Source organism: Rousettus aegyptiacus, unplaced genomic scaffold (genome assembly GCF_014176215.1).
Source record: "Rousettus aegyptiacus isolate mRouAeg1 unplaced genomic scaffold, mRouAeg1.p scaffold_m13_p_7, whole genome shotgun sequence".
NCBI classification, from domain to species: domain Eukaryota; kingdom Metazoa; phylum Chordata; class Mammalia; order Chiroptera; family Pteropodidae; genus Rousettus; species Rousettus aegyptiacus.
In genome coordinates, this window is record NW_023416310.1 from 72,170,149 (window position 1) to 72,183,562 (window position 13,414).

A 13,414-nucleotide genomic window follows, 5' to 3' on the forward strand; every position below is an offset into this window, starting at 1 on the left:
TGTGTTTCTTCATTCAGGTTTATTTTTCATTTTTTGTTTCTCACTTACCAACACACTGGTACAATGTGGCAGGCTGTGTTAGTGAAGGAGGAAGAGAGAAGGCTCACGTGGGATGTCAGGAGCAGGACGCGTTGGGGGGCAGAGGTGGTGGGCAGCCCCCTCCACTGCCCTGCCCTCCCCCAGGCGTCGGCACCCCCCCCCATGATTTGACAAACCGTAAATGTAAAGAGCGTTTCTGATGTCTCCAATCCTTGCATCCAACGTTCTCTCTCTGACCCTCTAGCAACGAGCCGGGGCTGCTCCCGCCAGGCCCCTGCATAGCCAGGCCCAGGAGGACCCCGCCCCTGGGTCTCAAGGCCCCCATCCCACAGCCTCAGTTGCTGGGCAAGCGCCTTAGAAGCAGAGATTGGTGGGATCACTGGGAAAGAGGGGAGTATCCCAGAGTTCTTTCCGGGCGGATCCACTCCCTGGGACCTTGGACAGCAGCCTCTGCTCCAGCCACAGGCTGGACCGTTCCAGCCACACGCTTCCATCGGAGAGAACATGGGGTGGGGGGTGGGGGGTGGGGGGGAGTTGCTGCAGCATGGGACCATGGCAGCAGAGGTCTAGAGCCTGCCTCCCGCGCTTGGGACCCTGGCTGACCCTGGAGGGAAGGTTTAACCTTTCACCCACAGCAGGACTTCCTCGCATTTGCACCTTGACCCAGTGGACCCTAACCCTGTGTTTATGAACACATTTTAATCGGGATCATATCTACCCTGATGAATTTCCGTTCGAGAAAGTATTTTCAGGGCAAATGCCATTGAGGACAATTTAATGCCTCCATCAGTTTTCCACATAGTGCAGATAAGTTGCCTTTTTTCCTCATTTTTTTTTTTTCTTAAAAGAATTTTCAACAGGATCAAATCCTTTTCGTGTGCATTTTACCAGGTCTATTAGATTCCCTGGTTACTGTCTGATCCGTGTCCAATGTCACCAACTGTCCCATCTGTCGCTGGAAGTTTTCTTCCGTGGCTCTCACTTCTAGGAAATCCGTGGTCCGAGGGCGCGGCGCGGCGGCGGCTTCCCACCAGTCGGCGCGCTGTAACCGACCTGCGCTGCGTGCTGTTCCCACTGCTGCGCGACATCCGGGCTGTTCCAGCGACGCCGGCTTTTCGCTGCACGAGTCCGTCCTCCTCCGCCGGCGATCGCGAGCGGCGGCCCCCCTTCCCAGCCTCGGTCCTCCGCCGCTCACGGAGCCTTGTCGCCGGCCGCCTGCTCGGTGCGCGCCTGCCCGCCGGTGGCCGAGCGCGTTCCGCGGAGCAGGCCCAGGCCCCGGGAGCGGCCGGCGCCGTGCAGCTGGCGCTCGTGGCGGCGGATCTGCACCTTGTGCCGGAAGCGCTCGCCGCAGTCCTCGCAGACGTAGGGCCGCTCGCCCGAGTGCGTGCGCCGGTGGCGCAGCAGGTTGGAGGAGACGCTGAAGCGCTTGCCGCAGTCGCCGCACGCGTAGGGCCGCTCGCCCGTGTGCGTGCGCTGGTGCTGCACGAGCGCCGAGCTCTCGCTGAAGCGCTTGGCGCAGTAGGAGCAGGCGTACGGCTTCTCGCCCGTGTGGATGCGCTGGTGCGTCACCAGGTTCGAGTGCTGCGAGAAGCCCTTGCCGCACTCCCCGCAGCGGTGTGGCCGCTCGCCCGTGTGCGTGGCCTGGTGCCGCACCAGGTCCGTGCTGCGGCTGAAGCCCTTGCCGCACTCCCCGCAGATGGTCGGCCGGTCCCGGGCGCGCCGCCGTCGCCGCTGCCGGGCCGGCGTCAGGGCTGCGCTGCCCGCGGGGCCCGAGATGGGCACCACTGCTGGCGTGGCCACGGCCGGCAGCACCATGAGCTCCTGCAGCACTACGTAGCCCGGGGGGGCCACCACGACCGCGGCTGGAGCCCCTGGTCCCGAAGCCCCACCGCCCCCTGCGGCGGGCACCAGCTCCAGCTGCAGCTCCGGCTGCACAGGGGTCAGCTCCAGCTGCACCTCCTGCTGCTGGGCCCCCAGCTCGACGGGGGTCAGCTCCAGCTGCACCTCCTGCTGCTCTTCCAGCTGCTGCTGCTGCTGCTGCTCCAGCTGCTGCTCCAGCTGCTGCAGCTGCTCCTGCAGCTTGAGCTGCAGCTGCCGCTGTTCCTGTTGTCTCTCCAGCTCCTGCTGCCGCTCCAGCTCCTGCCGCTGCTGCTCCAGTTCCTGCTCCGACCCCAGGTCCACTGGCATGAGCTCCAGCTCCACCTCTTCCTCCTCCTCTGGCTCCAGGGGGCGGGGCTGCAGCTGGGGCTGCTGTAACTGTTGCTGCTGCTGCTGCAACTGTTGCTGCAACAGCTGATGTTGTAACTGTTGTTGCTGGTGCTGCAGCAACAGCTGCTGCTGCTGTAACTGCTCCTGCTGCTGCTGCAACAGCTGCTGCTCTAACTGCTGCTGCTGCAACTGTTCCTGCGGCTGCTTCGATTGCTGTTGCTGTAATTGTTCTTGCTTTTGCTGCTCCTGCTGTAACTCTTCCTGCTGTAGTAACAGTTTCTGCTGTTGCAACTGCTGCGGCTGTAACCGTTCCAGCTGCTGCCGCAACAGCTGTTGGCCTTGCACTTGTGCTTGTAACTCTCGCTGCTGTTGCAGCAGCTGTGGCTGCGGTCTCGGCTGCTCACGCTGCGCTGACTGGGGTTTTCCCTGGAGTTCCTGCTGCTGCTGCTGCTGCTGCAGCCGTTGCTCTCGCACTTGCTGCTCGCGTGCCTGCCCCTGCTGCTGCGCCAGCAGCGGTCGTGGCTGCAGCTGCTGCTGTTGCAGGGGATGGTGTTTTTCCTGGAGTTCCTGCTGCTGCTGAGGCAGCTGTTCTTGCTCATCTTGCTGCTGCAATTCCGGCGGACGTCCTGATAGCTGGGTTTGTGGTTGCTGCCGTTGCAGCTCTGGCTGCAGTTCTAACCGTTGCAGTTGCGACTCCTGCTGTTCCGGCCGGGCTTCCTCGGCGATCTCACTGGCCTCCATCGGGGCTGAGCCTGCTGGGTGTGGGGGGCTGATGCTCCTCTCCTGAGCCCCTTCTTCCTCCTGACTCTCACTCCCACCACTGCCACCTGTAGTGGAAATGGCAGGAAGCCAGGAGAGAAAGATCTACAGGCCGCCCTCCGGTCTAGACCCCGAGGAGCTCCCCCCTTACCCGGCCCCATGTGCCACCATGCTGAGATAGACGACTGAGCGCTCCGCAAGGACTCAAAAGTACTTGATCAAGTGACAACGGCAGCATGGCAGAAACCGAAATGCCCAGAGGTGTGGGGATGGCTTAGAAATGTGTCTGAAGTACCGCTGGTCATGTCGCTCTGGAGCCCAGCTCCCTGGGGCTCCTCTGGGCCTTTCCCCACACACACCCATGCTCAGGTCTTGACAGCGACACCAACGCGGGTGCCTAGGCTACCCAACACCGTTCCCTGAGAAGTCCCCTGTGCCTAATCACCAAGCAGTGGGAATCAGTGAACCAGCCACAAGCCCACAAGCCACTCTGACGTCAGTTAGGGTCACGCCTGACATAAATGAAACTCACTTGCTCCGTAAAGAATAAAGAATTTCTGTAACACTGCCTCGAACTGTTAGCACAAGCGGTGGCTGAAAGTCACCAAAGCGCCAGAGAGAACGCGAGGCATCTATTGGGAGGTCCTCAGTTCAGAAGACTCCACTCTAGTCCTAACTGCCAGTCAGTAGTTGCCCAACCTCCTGCAGGCTCAGAGCCCCCCTTGTCTGTAAATAGCTTAACAATATCCACCCTGCCAGCTTCATGAGTGAAGCAGAAGGGGTCCTGGTACATCCCTTAGAACCTGGTAGATGCCTAAAAATATCCATCTCCCCTTGGGTTAGGAATTAGTTTGCACATTAACAGTTGGGAGATGCCAAGGATACAACTAGCTCCATCTGAAATGGCCTAAAGACTGGAAGCGTTTGAGATAGTTATTCTAGCATGGAAAGGACTAACTCCCAGCCCCAAGTTAACATGGTGACTGGCCGATTACTTAACCTCTGGGAACCTGAGCTTCCCCATCTGTCAAAGGAGGCGGATCATTTTCAGGGATGTTGTGAGCCCTGGAGGGGATAAACACGCGGCCCCAGAGCGGTGCCGGTGCAGAGTAAGCCCTGGGACACGGGAGCCACTCCGTCGCCACATTCACCTTCTACGCATCGTCCACACGCAGTTTCTCGCTTTGCGCATGACTGCTGGGGTCCCAGAAACGCCGAAGGGGCTTTCTCCACTCCCAAGTCTGACTTCAGCATCTCTTCCTCCTACAGCATCATATTTTCAATTTCCTAACAGAAAGCAGAGGCCTGATCTATAAAATTTTCCTTTCTGGCCACTGTCCCACTCTATTGATTTAAGAAAACCAAGGGATATCTACATGGAAATAATTTCCTTTTAGAAAACTATTCCTAACAACCTTTGCTTCGGTTACTGGATCAGTGAATGCATTCTTCACATACGCTCACCCCAGCGGGATGACACGAGTGGTGCGTGAAGACCTGTCCCCCAGCAGCTCCGAGGCCTTGTAGACACCCTGGGAGTGGCCGGGCCACACGCCGCCTCTGTGTGAGTCCTCAGTGTTTGGCTGCATGGTCGTTCCTGACTTCTTGCAGCAGCGTCAGCATTTTTTACGACGATGTTTTAGTAAACGTGTAGTGAAGGGTCATCTGCTGTGTGTCCCCTCGCACGGCAGACGACAAGATCTTTGTCAGTTAAATATTTAAGCCAAAAGAGTTCTCATTTAGTCCACATGTCCCCATCTGACCCCTCCAATTCCCTTGGTCCTTTTAATGCTCTGTCAACCTGCACCAGCCCCGCACTCAGAGTACTCAAGGCACAGAGCGGGATCAGCTCCCAGAAATGCAGCCACCGTAGAGGGTTTGCCCAGAGCGGGTCCTAGAGGGAGAAGGAGCCTTGGAAGGTTCTGCAGGGTCACATTTGCTTCTGAGCAAAGGGGGAGAAAGAAGGATGGAAGTGGAGGTCAAGAAAAAGTGGGTAAGGTCAGAGGCCGCAGGGCAATGAATGTGGCATGAGGGGGCAGAGAGGGAGAGAGCCACTCGGCCACCAAATTCCACCTGTGAACTTGGGTCTAGAGCCAGAGACAGGTGGAGGGATGGCGGAGGCCCCCTGACAGCTGAGGAAACAGCAGCAGGTCCCAGCTAGCATTCGCCCGGGGTCAGGGACACAGGTTGAGATTGTCTGCATGGCCTGGCGACCCTCCACAGTCAGATCACAGCCTGCAGAGCCACCTCACAAAACCCTAAGCTGGTCCTGAGCTGGCGTGAGTGGGTGCCGCCCGCCCTCCACAGCCAAAACGGCCAGGAGAGTGTCCCCCAGGACAGCAAGCTGCCTCCCGCTCCTCAGGCCCCTGTTGCGGCCACGGCGGGCCCGAGGCTCTGCTGAAGGACGCTCGTCAGGGGCCTGAGCACTACCTCCTGGTTTAGGAAGTCGAAGGCCCCCCAGCCCCTCACCTGAGATGGTGTCAGGTGCTGGGTCTCCATCTTCGAGACACCGCAGCTCCAGCACAAAGGTCTCGGCCGCTGGCCCCAGCGCCATCCTGGTGGTCAGACCGAGATTCCGGGGCGCCGGCTGTGCTGAGAGGAAGCAAGGAGGCTGTTCAGATGGGCAGCAGGGCCACGAGTCCCCGCCCATGGCACTGACTATCAGAGAACCCCCAGATCTGCCTCAGGCGCCCAGAGCAGGCAGCTCCACCGCTACTAGAGAGGACAGTGCAGCCCACAGTGGGCCCAGGAAGGGCGAGGGCAGCCAGGACCCTCGGCCCCAGGCCCATCCCCTTGCCTTTCCCTCCTGACTTCTTGCAGGGCCCCCCAGTGAGCCCCACGCCTAGGGGCCCTGCAGCTGCTCCTCGGTGAGACACTGTGCAAAATCAGACCCTCACCGGGACAGGGAGCTGGACTCCCAGAGGGACATCGTGGGGTCTGCAGATAGGAGAGAGACTTGTCTGTTTCGTGTCCGCCTGTCCTGTTCAGAGCATGGACGGGTCAGTTCTCTCCATGGTCTTCTGCCTCCCAGACCGGGGGTTCGCCCAGCCTTCCCAGGCTACCAGCAGGCCACAGGTTCCAGGCCACATGTGTCCAGGTGACAGCTAAGCTCCAGCCCACAGACACAGGCAGCTGCCCGCCTGGCCCTGCGCCCAGGTGCTCCTGAGTCCGGAGGGTCCCCACGGGCCCCTTCGGAGATGGCCCCACGTCCAGTCCTCCCTCCTCCTCTAATGGGATGACTCCACGTTTCTCTAGTCTGTCGCACCCAGATCTAAACCTCTTAAGAGAAGCGCCCAGTGTGCCCAGCCCTCCTGCCCAACGAGCCTCACCTGGCGCAGCATTTCCTGCTCCTGGCAGCGGCTCTGCACTAGAGCAGGTGTGGTCAGCAGGGGCTGCAAGGTGAAGGCCAAAGCCCTCAGCCAGCTCCTTCCTGAGGCGCCAGCATCTAGAAAGAGGCGGGGAGGCTCTGGGCCCCCAGCGCGTCTTTCTGGGCGCTCGGGAGGGTCTGAGCTGTCATCGCTGCCCAGGTCGCCCTGGGCCAAAAGAAGGGACAGAACTGAGTTCAAGAGCAGAAGTGGCGTCGGACGCTGGCGCGGGGAGGGGGCAGAGCCCGGATCCAGCGCGGGGCTCAGAGCTGGCCGGGCGGGACCCTCGCGGGCACCGCGGGCTCCGGGGCGGACCAGGCAGGGTGGTCCGGGCTGAGGTCGGCAGGGGCCGGGCGACGCCGGTTTCGGCTCAGCCCGGGGCAGCCCGGGTCCGGCCAGGGTCCGCCGGCGGCCACAGGTGCCCAGAGCCCGCCGGCCGCGGGCGGGGGGCGGGCGGCGCCGCCGGGCGGGGGTCCCCGTTCGCTCGCCCGCCCGCCCGAGCGTGCGTCCGGCCGGCCTGCGTCCGTGCGGGCAGCGGCCGGGCCGGGGCGGGGGCGGCGGGGGCCGGCACAGGAAGTCCCCCCGGCATCCGCATCCTGTCCCCCGCCCGCCGCCCGCGCGCCCCCGCGCCCCGGCCCCCGCCGCCGCCGCCGCCGCCGCCGCTCTAGGCAGCCGCAAGCTCGGTGGGCTTAACCCTTCCCGCCCCGGCCGCTCGCCCGCGTCGGGGGGCGCGCGGAGGGGACCCCGTGGTGCCGAGGGCAGCGCGCTCGTCCGCGCGCGGGGCTCGGCGACCGTCCCGCACCCGGTGCAGGGCGAGGCTCCCAGCCGCAGGGCGCCCCGGGCCTGGGTGACAAATTATGGCCAATTAGCGCTCAGTTAGAGGGCACTTAATGAGAAGGCTCCGTCCCGGTCCGAGCAGCCTCGGAAGGGGCCTCCCCGCTCCACACCACGGACTCCTGCTCCTGGACCCCGGGGTGGCGAGGCCAGGCCTGCGGGGCGGGGAGTCGGCGTCAGGGGGCTGGGATGCGAAGGGCCGTCGGCCGCCCTCGTTAACCGCAGAGCTTGGCTCGTGCCTCCCCGGACCCCCTGCCCGCCCGCGCACAAGGCCGGGGCGCAGGCCCCTCCGCCGCTCCCCGGGGCCCCTCCCTGGACGCGCCAAGCAGCTTCCCGCCTGCGTCAGGGCCTCCTCCGCTGGGGGGCCTTACCCCGCCATCTCGGCACCCCATCGCTTCGCCGCACTGCCCTCCAGCACACCTCTCTAACCCGGAGTTCACATTCAAAAGAGATACTCGGATTCTCTTGAAAAAAACCCAAAGATCTGGCACAGAGAGCCAGCTGTCCCGGCGTGGCGGGGGCTCATGCGGTCGCGGCCGCCTCCCCGCCTCGCCGTGTGCGTGCTCAGGTGCTGCCCACGCGTGTAGCCCCCTTGCTCCACTTTTTGGCTCTTCCTGGCCCCACAGGCACTGGAGTTCGGGGCAAATCCGCTGGCCCCTGCCCGAAAAGTCTGCACTCTGTGGGGCGTCTTCACCCCCAGACTAGGAGGTCTGGAGGGCAGAGTGAGGGACAAATGCAGCAACGAGAACCTGGCTTTGGAAGCAGAAAAATCTGGGTCCACAGCGACGTCTTCCATCCAGGTAACTTGAGGCAAATTATTACCTTCTGTGGGTGGAAAGTGGACAGCGAGCCAGGACTTAAGGATTAGGGAGCATCTGCGACCTGCAGGTGGCAGGTGTGCACCTTCCCCTCCCTGGGACGGGCCCTGAGCACAGCTGCCCCTGCAGCCACCTGCCTCCAGGGTGACCACCCACCCAGAGGATCCAGAGAATCCGCCCTCCTTCAATTATTTGACTCCCCCTCTTCCTGCTTCTTTCCAACGGCATTTGCCCGTCCTCACGGCTCTCCCATCTTAAAAAGGTGCGAGCCCCTCTCCTGCCCTGCTGGCCACACTTCCTGGAAAGATGCCCCGTAATATCCCGTCCATAGCCCCATCTGCCTATCCTCCTTCCCTCTCTCCAAACTAGCCTCTGTCCCATCACTCCACCCCAACAGCTCCCTTCAAGGTCACCGGTGACTTCTGTGTCACTAAATCTCACATTTTATCCCACGTCTAGGCGGCGTTGGCTACTTCTCTGGTCCCCCTCTCAGTCAGCCTGTCTGTGGCCCCTTCGTAAGCTCTGCGTCCTTCACCAGGCTCACTGCTCACCTTTCCAGGATGCAGACCTGCCGTAAGGTGTCTCCCCAAATCTAGTTTCCCCCAAGAGTATTTCTCCTGCCCATACCTGAACACCCAACTCCACTAACAGCCACCCTCTCTCCTTTTTTCCTTTAATTTTTTTCAAGGTAACGCATGTACCTAGTCGAATAAGTCCAAAAGTTCTAAGGGCTTTAGTGAGAACAAAAATCTCTCCTCACTCCCATTTCTTTTGATAATTCTTGACACATTTCTAAATAACATGCTTATGATGCTATTACTTGATTTTCCTTTGTAGGTAGCATCTGTTGACATCCTACTTTGAAAGATGCAGATTGATAATAGAGAGAAATTTGGAACTTCCTGAATGAAGAAAGGGCAATAGAAATTATAAATATGTGAATAAATGTAATAGACCATTTTTCTCCTTGGAAGTTCTTTAAAATATGTATAATGTTGAAGGTAAAAATTACAATGTTATATAGTGGGGTTTGATAATGTAATATGACAGCAGTCACAAAGCAGGAGGGTGAAAGAATTGTAAGCTCGAAGTGTTAAAATATTAATTTGAAGCAGACTGCAATAAGCTAGGAATGTATTATTATAATCTCTACGGAAACTATTTAAAAAACCCACAAAAAAAACAAAAACAAAAATCAGAGTTATAGCCAAAACACCAAAGGATAAATTAAAACGGAAGACTAAGGAATTGAGGTTAGTGAAAATAGAGTAAGGAACTCTGAAAGTCCACCCCTTCATAAAAACAACTGTGCTAATCATTTCTAAACTTCATTTTCTCTATCTGATTACAAAGTTAATATTTTTAAGTATACTTATTTTAAACATCGTACTTATTTGGCAGTATTTACAGGTTGACTTTCATATGCTCTCTATACCAGCGCTAACAGAAATATGATGCAAGTCATTAATTGTAAAAATTTTGGTAGCCACATGTAGAAGAGGGAAAAGAAATAGGTGAAATTAATTTAAATATCTTTTATTTTACCCAGTGAATCCATAATAGTATCATTTCAACATGTAATTGATTTTTAAAAATTATCGAGAACTTTTACATTCTTTTTTTATGTAAATCTCCTACACGTACAGCACATCTCCTCCATTCAGCCTAGTCACACTGCAAGGACTCAACAGTCCCTCCGGCTCGAGGTTCCCACACGGGACAGTGTAACTCCACACTTTAGAGGGCTGAAGTCTCCTAAAATTCCCGCCTCCAGAGCCAACCACTCGTAACAGCTAAGAGCGGTCTTCCAAACATTTCCTACAAAAATACATAGATGGATGTATTTGTGGATTAACCGGGGATCTTTCAGTTCCAAGTGAAAGAAAATCACTTCAAAGTGGCTTAAGAAAAAAATAAAATAAAAAAGATTGGGGAGCAAGGGAAATTCTCTTGACTCTGAATTTCAAAGCCAAGGTACAGAAACCATCCTTAGGCACTTCAAACATTGCCAGGGCTCAGGACTTCCTCATTTTTCAGTTCCTGTCCCTCTGCGACAGGCCACCTCTAACCCAGGGGATTGCCCCCTGACCCCAGCTGCAAACTTACATCCTCCCAGACTCGAATGCAAAAAGAGGGTCTCTCTCCAGTCTTGGATTGGGCTTCAGTGGAGTCCACTGGCTTAGAGGGGGAAACGCTATTATCTCCTCCACTAAGAGGTGGAATGGTAGGGAGTTCCAGGTAAGGACCCAAGGACACCACGATGACCAGCCTCCCAAGAGGATTGCCAGAAGCTCAGTGCCTCAGAAAAGAGGCGCCATATCCTCCATGACGATGTCCCTCCCACACTGAAACATGTCCCTACTTCTAGTCCCTTTGGGGTTAAAGAACTGTCCAGAAAGCCATCTTCTCAGACTCGACCTGCACCGCCCTGCCCATACATACACACACATCCCCTGCCCATCACAGAACCAAATCGACCAGAGGTGAGGAAGGACACGTTGGTTTGGATCAATCACAGTGCACTCCAAGAGAGGGCCCAGGCTCCCGGGAGCAGGTGCCTGTCAAGTATTTGGCCTGAACGAGATTCTTCACCCAGAAGGGGCTGGTAGAAGAGGGCCAATAATTCTGCCACACACACTTGCTAATGATGTTTTTTAACAACTGCCAATGTGGTAGGCAAAATGACTTCATTCCTTTAACCTGCATCTTTAAAAATTCTTAGTGATGCTGAACATCATTTCGTAAGTTGAAGAAGACAGAGGCGTAATTAAAATACTGCTTTTTAAAGTAGTGGAAGATTTCAGATACTAAGTTACCTTTATTTCTTTAAGTTTACTTTGTGTTTCTGACTTAATCAGGTTAAACATTCACATGGTCCCAAAGTCAAAGCTACGAAGCAAGATACATTCGGCAGTCTTGCTTCCATAAGCTACTATCTTCTAGTTCTTCCTTTCTTTCATTTCTATTCATATTTCCCTCCCCCTACCTCCTTTCTTATACAAAAGGTAGCATACCATAAACACTTTTCTGGCCCCTGCTTTTTACTTTTGACTTAATAAATCCTAGCGATCACTCCGGAGCATAATATAAATATGTATATTTTTAAACAGAAGCTTAATACTCTACCATGTAGATAAGACATCTGTCGATAGACTATGGGCCGTTTTTTACCTTTTGCTATGACACACAATGCTGCAATGGAAAGCCTTGTACGTGTATTATTTTGTATTTTTGCCATTGGATCTAGACGTAGATTTCTAGATAAAGGGCAAATGCATGTGTCATTTTGCTAAGTATTGGCAAATTTCTTTCCATAGGGGTTGTACTGTTTTGCCCCGAGGTAATCAGTGCTGTCACCTAGGGTGAGGACGTGCCCACCCCTCACTGCTCACGAACAAGACTGTCCCTTGGTTCCCCTGGGCTCTGCACAGTGCCGGCTTCTGCTCTTACAGAGGGTGCAGCCCTCGGGGCTGCGGCAACACAGAGAGAGGGTCCCTTAGGAGACCCCACCTTGACCCTGAATCCCTGTGGCCCTCGGGGCAAAAGCACCTTAGTGCCCCTTACCTGCCTCCAGGTTTCAGCATCCTCACATCTGACTTGGAAGTTCTTTACACCTGTTGGCTCTTTGGTACTTCAAGATATTCTTGTATTTTATCCAGTGGTTTTAGTTAAAGGAGAAGGGTTTATGGCCCATCACTAACAGAAATAGTTCTAAAATGCACTTTAAAAAAGATAACTTTTAACTAGACAAGTAACATGAGTTCATTATCCTTATAAAAAGTAAAATACATGCAATATTGGCTAATAAATATGCCAAAAGGGGGCTTTTCTTTCTTACAGCAGCCAGGGGTAACTCAAGTCCTGTGGTCTCTAATTATGATTCAGAATGGATTGTTTTTTTAACTAAAAATTTAAAAACAAAATTGAAACTTTGAAACCGCACAGTGAGGCAAGGTCTCCTTCGGCCGTTACCCCACTTCCAGCACCTTCCCCAGAGGTTTCCACTGTTTCCTGTTTGGTCTGTGTCATTTTTAACACGTTTACACACATATCCGTATACCTGAGGGAAAGCGTGGCACCATCCTGTTTTTTCTAACACACATGGCATTACACTCATAACGCTATGCGAGTTTTCACTTAGCGATATTTCTGAAGCATCTTTCCACGCCAGCAGCCCAAGGGGCAAAAATAGGAAGCCTATAGGTCAAATCCAGTTAATGAACATGTTACGGTTTGCCCAAGCGGCATTGGATATTTCTCTTTTTTTTGGGGGGGGGGTATTTTTATTAACTTATAATAATAGCACAGGAAAAAGTGCTCACCAGCATACGACTTGACGGATCTGCACGTCCCTGTGCGGCAGCAGCTAAGAACCTGCTTCTAGTCACTACCCATCCTCCACTACCGTCTTGACTTCTAACACTAGAGTGTCCGAAAGAGGTTTTTTGAATTAAGAAAATAAAGCCTAAAAATGTATTCCCATCTTCTCCTGAAAACTCAGGAGGTCCGGCAACATTCGCCTTGGGCCAAGCGCGCAGGGGCAGCAGCCCTCATGATGCTCGGGGTGCTCTCGCGTTTGGCGGGGACCTGGCGCCCTCTGGCGTCTCATTCTGGAAGCTTCATCGATTGACATGACCTGGCAGGTCTTTAGGGAAGTCTTGAGTTGACAGCATATAACTGGCAGTCCTGTTATTGATGGCTATTGAAGCTGTGTCTGGATTTTCCTTATGTAAAAAAAAACCGCGCCCAGCATTTCCATGGAGGGGTACGCACCTGTGTCTGCGTCTCCCGGAGCATCGAAAACCTGTGTCCACACAAAATCCTGTGCAGCAGCGCGACTCGCAACAGCCAAAGGGGTGCAGATGTCCATCTACCGACAAATGGATAGTGCGGCACATCCGTGCGATGGGGTCTCGTCTGGCCATAAAAAAACGATGAAGCACTGGCACACGCGGCGACACGGACGATGCTCAGTGAGGTGCGCCAGGCACGGAAGATCACGTGCTGCGTGATGCTATCTACACACAGCGTCTGGAAAAGGCAAATCCTCAGAGAGAGAAAGCAGGGTGGCGGTGGCCAGGGCTGGCGGGGAGAGGGGCAGCGACCGTTAATGGGTGTGGGGCATCTTTTGGGGATGGCGAAATGCTCTGAAATACACTGGTGATGGTTGCACAACTCTAAATATATTGAAAACTACTGAATTGCACACTTTAAATGAGTCCATCGGGCATGTGAGTTCTCTCTCGATGACACTGCTACAATTGGCCCTCTGCCTTCGAGGATTCCCAGCCGTGGATGGAAAATACTCTTTTCGATCCTCTGTTGGCTGAATCTGCAGATGTGAAACCCACGGACACTTTAGCTTACGCCCTATGACATCAGGGGCCCGAG

The 13,414-nt window shown here is 55.4% G+C and overlaps 1 protein-coding gene and 1 long non-coding RNA gene across 10 annotated transcripts; one reads left to right on the forward strand and one right to left on the reverse strand.

Annotated features, from left to right (window-relative positions):
- Positions 1–6,913, reverse strand: ZNF853 (zinc finger protein 853). 7 transcript variants are annotated; one of them, XM_036224925.1, is made up of 4 exons: positions 6,336–6,913; positions 5,476–5,593; positions 4,158–4,269; positions 1–3,074 (listed from the first exon to the last, which is right to left on the reverse strand). In XM_036224925.1, the coding sequence occupies exons 2-4, from the start codon at positions 5,503–5,505 to the stop codon at positions 1,231–1,233; spliced, it is 1,986 nt and encodes a 661-aa protein (XP_036080818.1). In that variant the 5' UTR covers positions 5,506–5,593; positions 6,336–6,913; the 3' UTR covers positions 1–1,230. The 7 variants fall into 7 exon arrangements, with proteins under 7 accessions (XP_036080818.1, XP_036080817.1, XP_036080820.1 ...); XM_036224924.1 differs by having other exon boundaries at positions 5,476–5,598; XM_036224927.1 differs by lacking the exon at positions 6,336–6,913 and adding an exon at positions 4,471–4,707 and having other exon boundaries at positions 4,158–4,293; positions 5,476–5,584.
- Positions 6,914–7,082: 169 nt separating this feature from the next.
- Positions 7,083–8,983, forward strand: LOC118605428. 3 transcript variants are annotated; one of them, XR_004952136.1, is made up of 3 exons: positions 7,083–8,005; positions 8,483–8,601; positions 8,861–8,983. It is a non-coding gene; the product is annotated as an uncharacterized LOC118605428 (long non-coding RNA). The 3 variants fall into 3 exon arrangements; XR_004952135.1 differs by having other exon boundaries at positions 8,483–8,983; XR_004952134.1 differs by lacking the exon at positions 8,483–8,601.
- Positions 8,984–13,414: the final 4,431 nt, after the last annotated feature.

What these genes read in the sequence shown, in the direction of transcription:
- ZNF853 (XM_036224925.1), bottom strand. Translation starts at nt 5,505, where the DNA reads ATGGAGACCCAGCACCTGACACCATCTCAG. An exon ending in AGCACCTGACACCATCTCAG is followed by an intron (nt 4,270 to 5,475) that starts GTGAGGGGCTGG and finishes ATGATGCTGTAG; the next exon opens with GAGGAAGAGATGCTGAAGTC. An exon ending in GTGTGGACGATGCGTAGAAG is followed by an intron (nt 3,075 to 4,157) that starts GTGAATGTGGCG and finishes TTTCCACTACAG; the next exon opens with GTGGCAGTGGTGGGAGTGAG.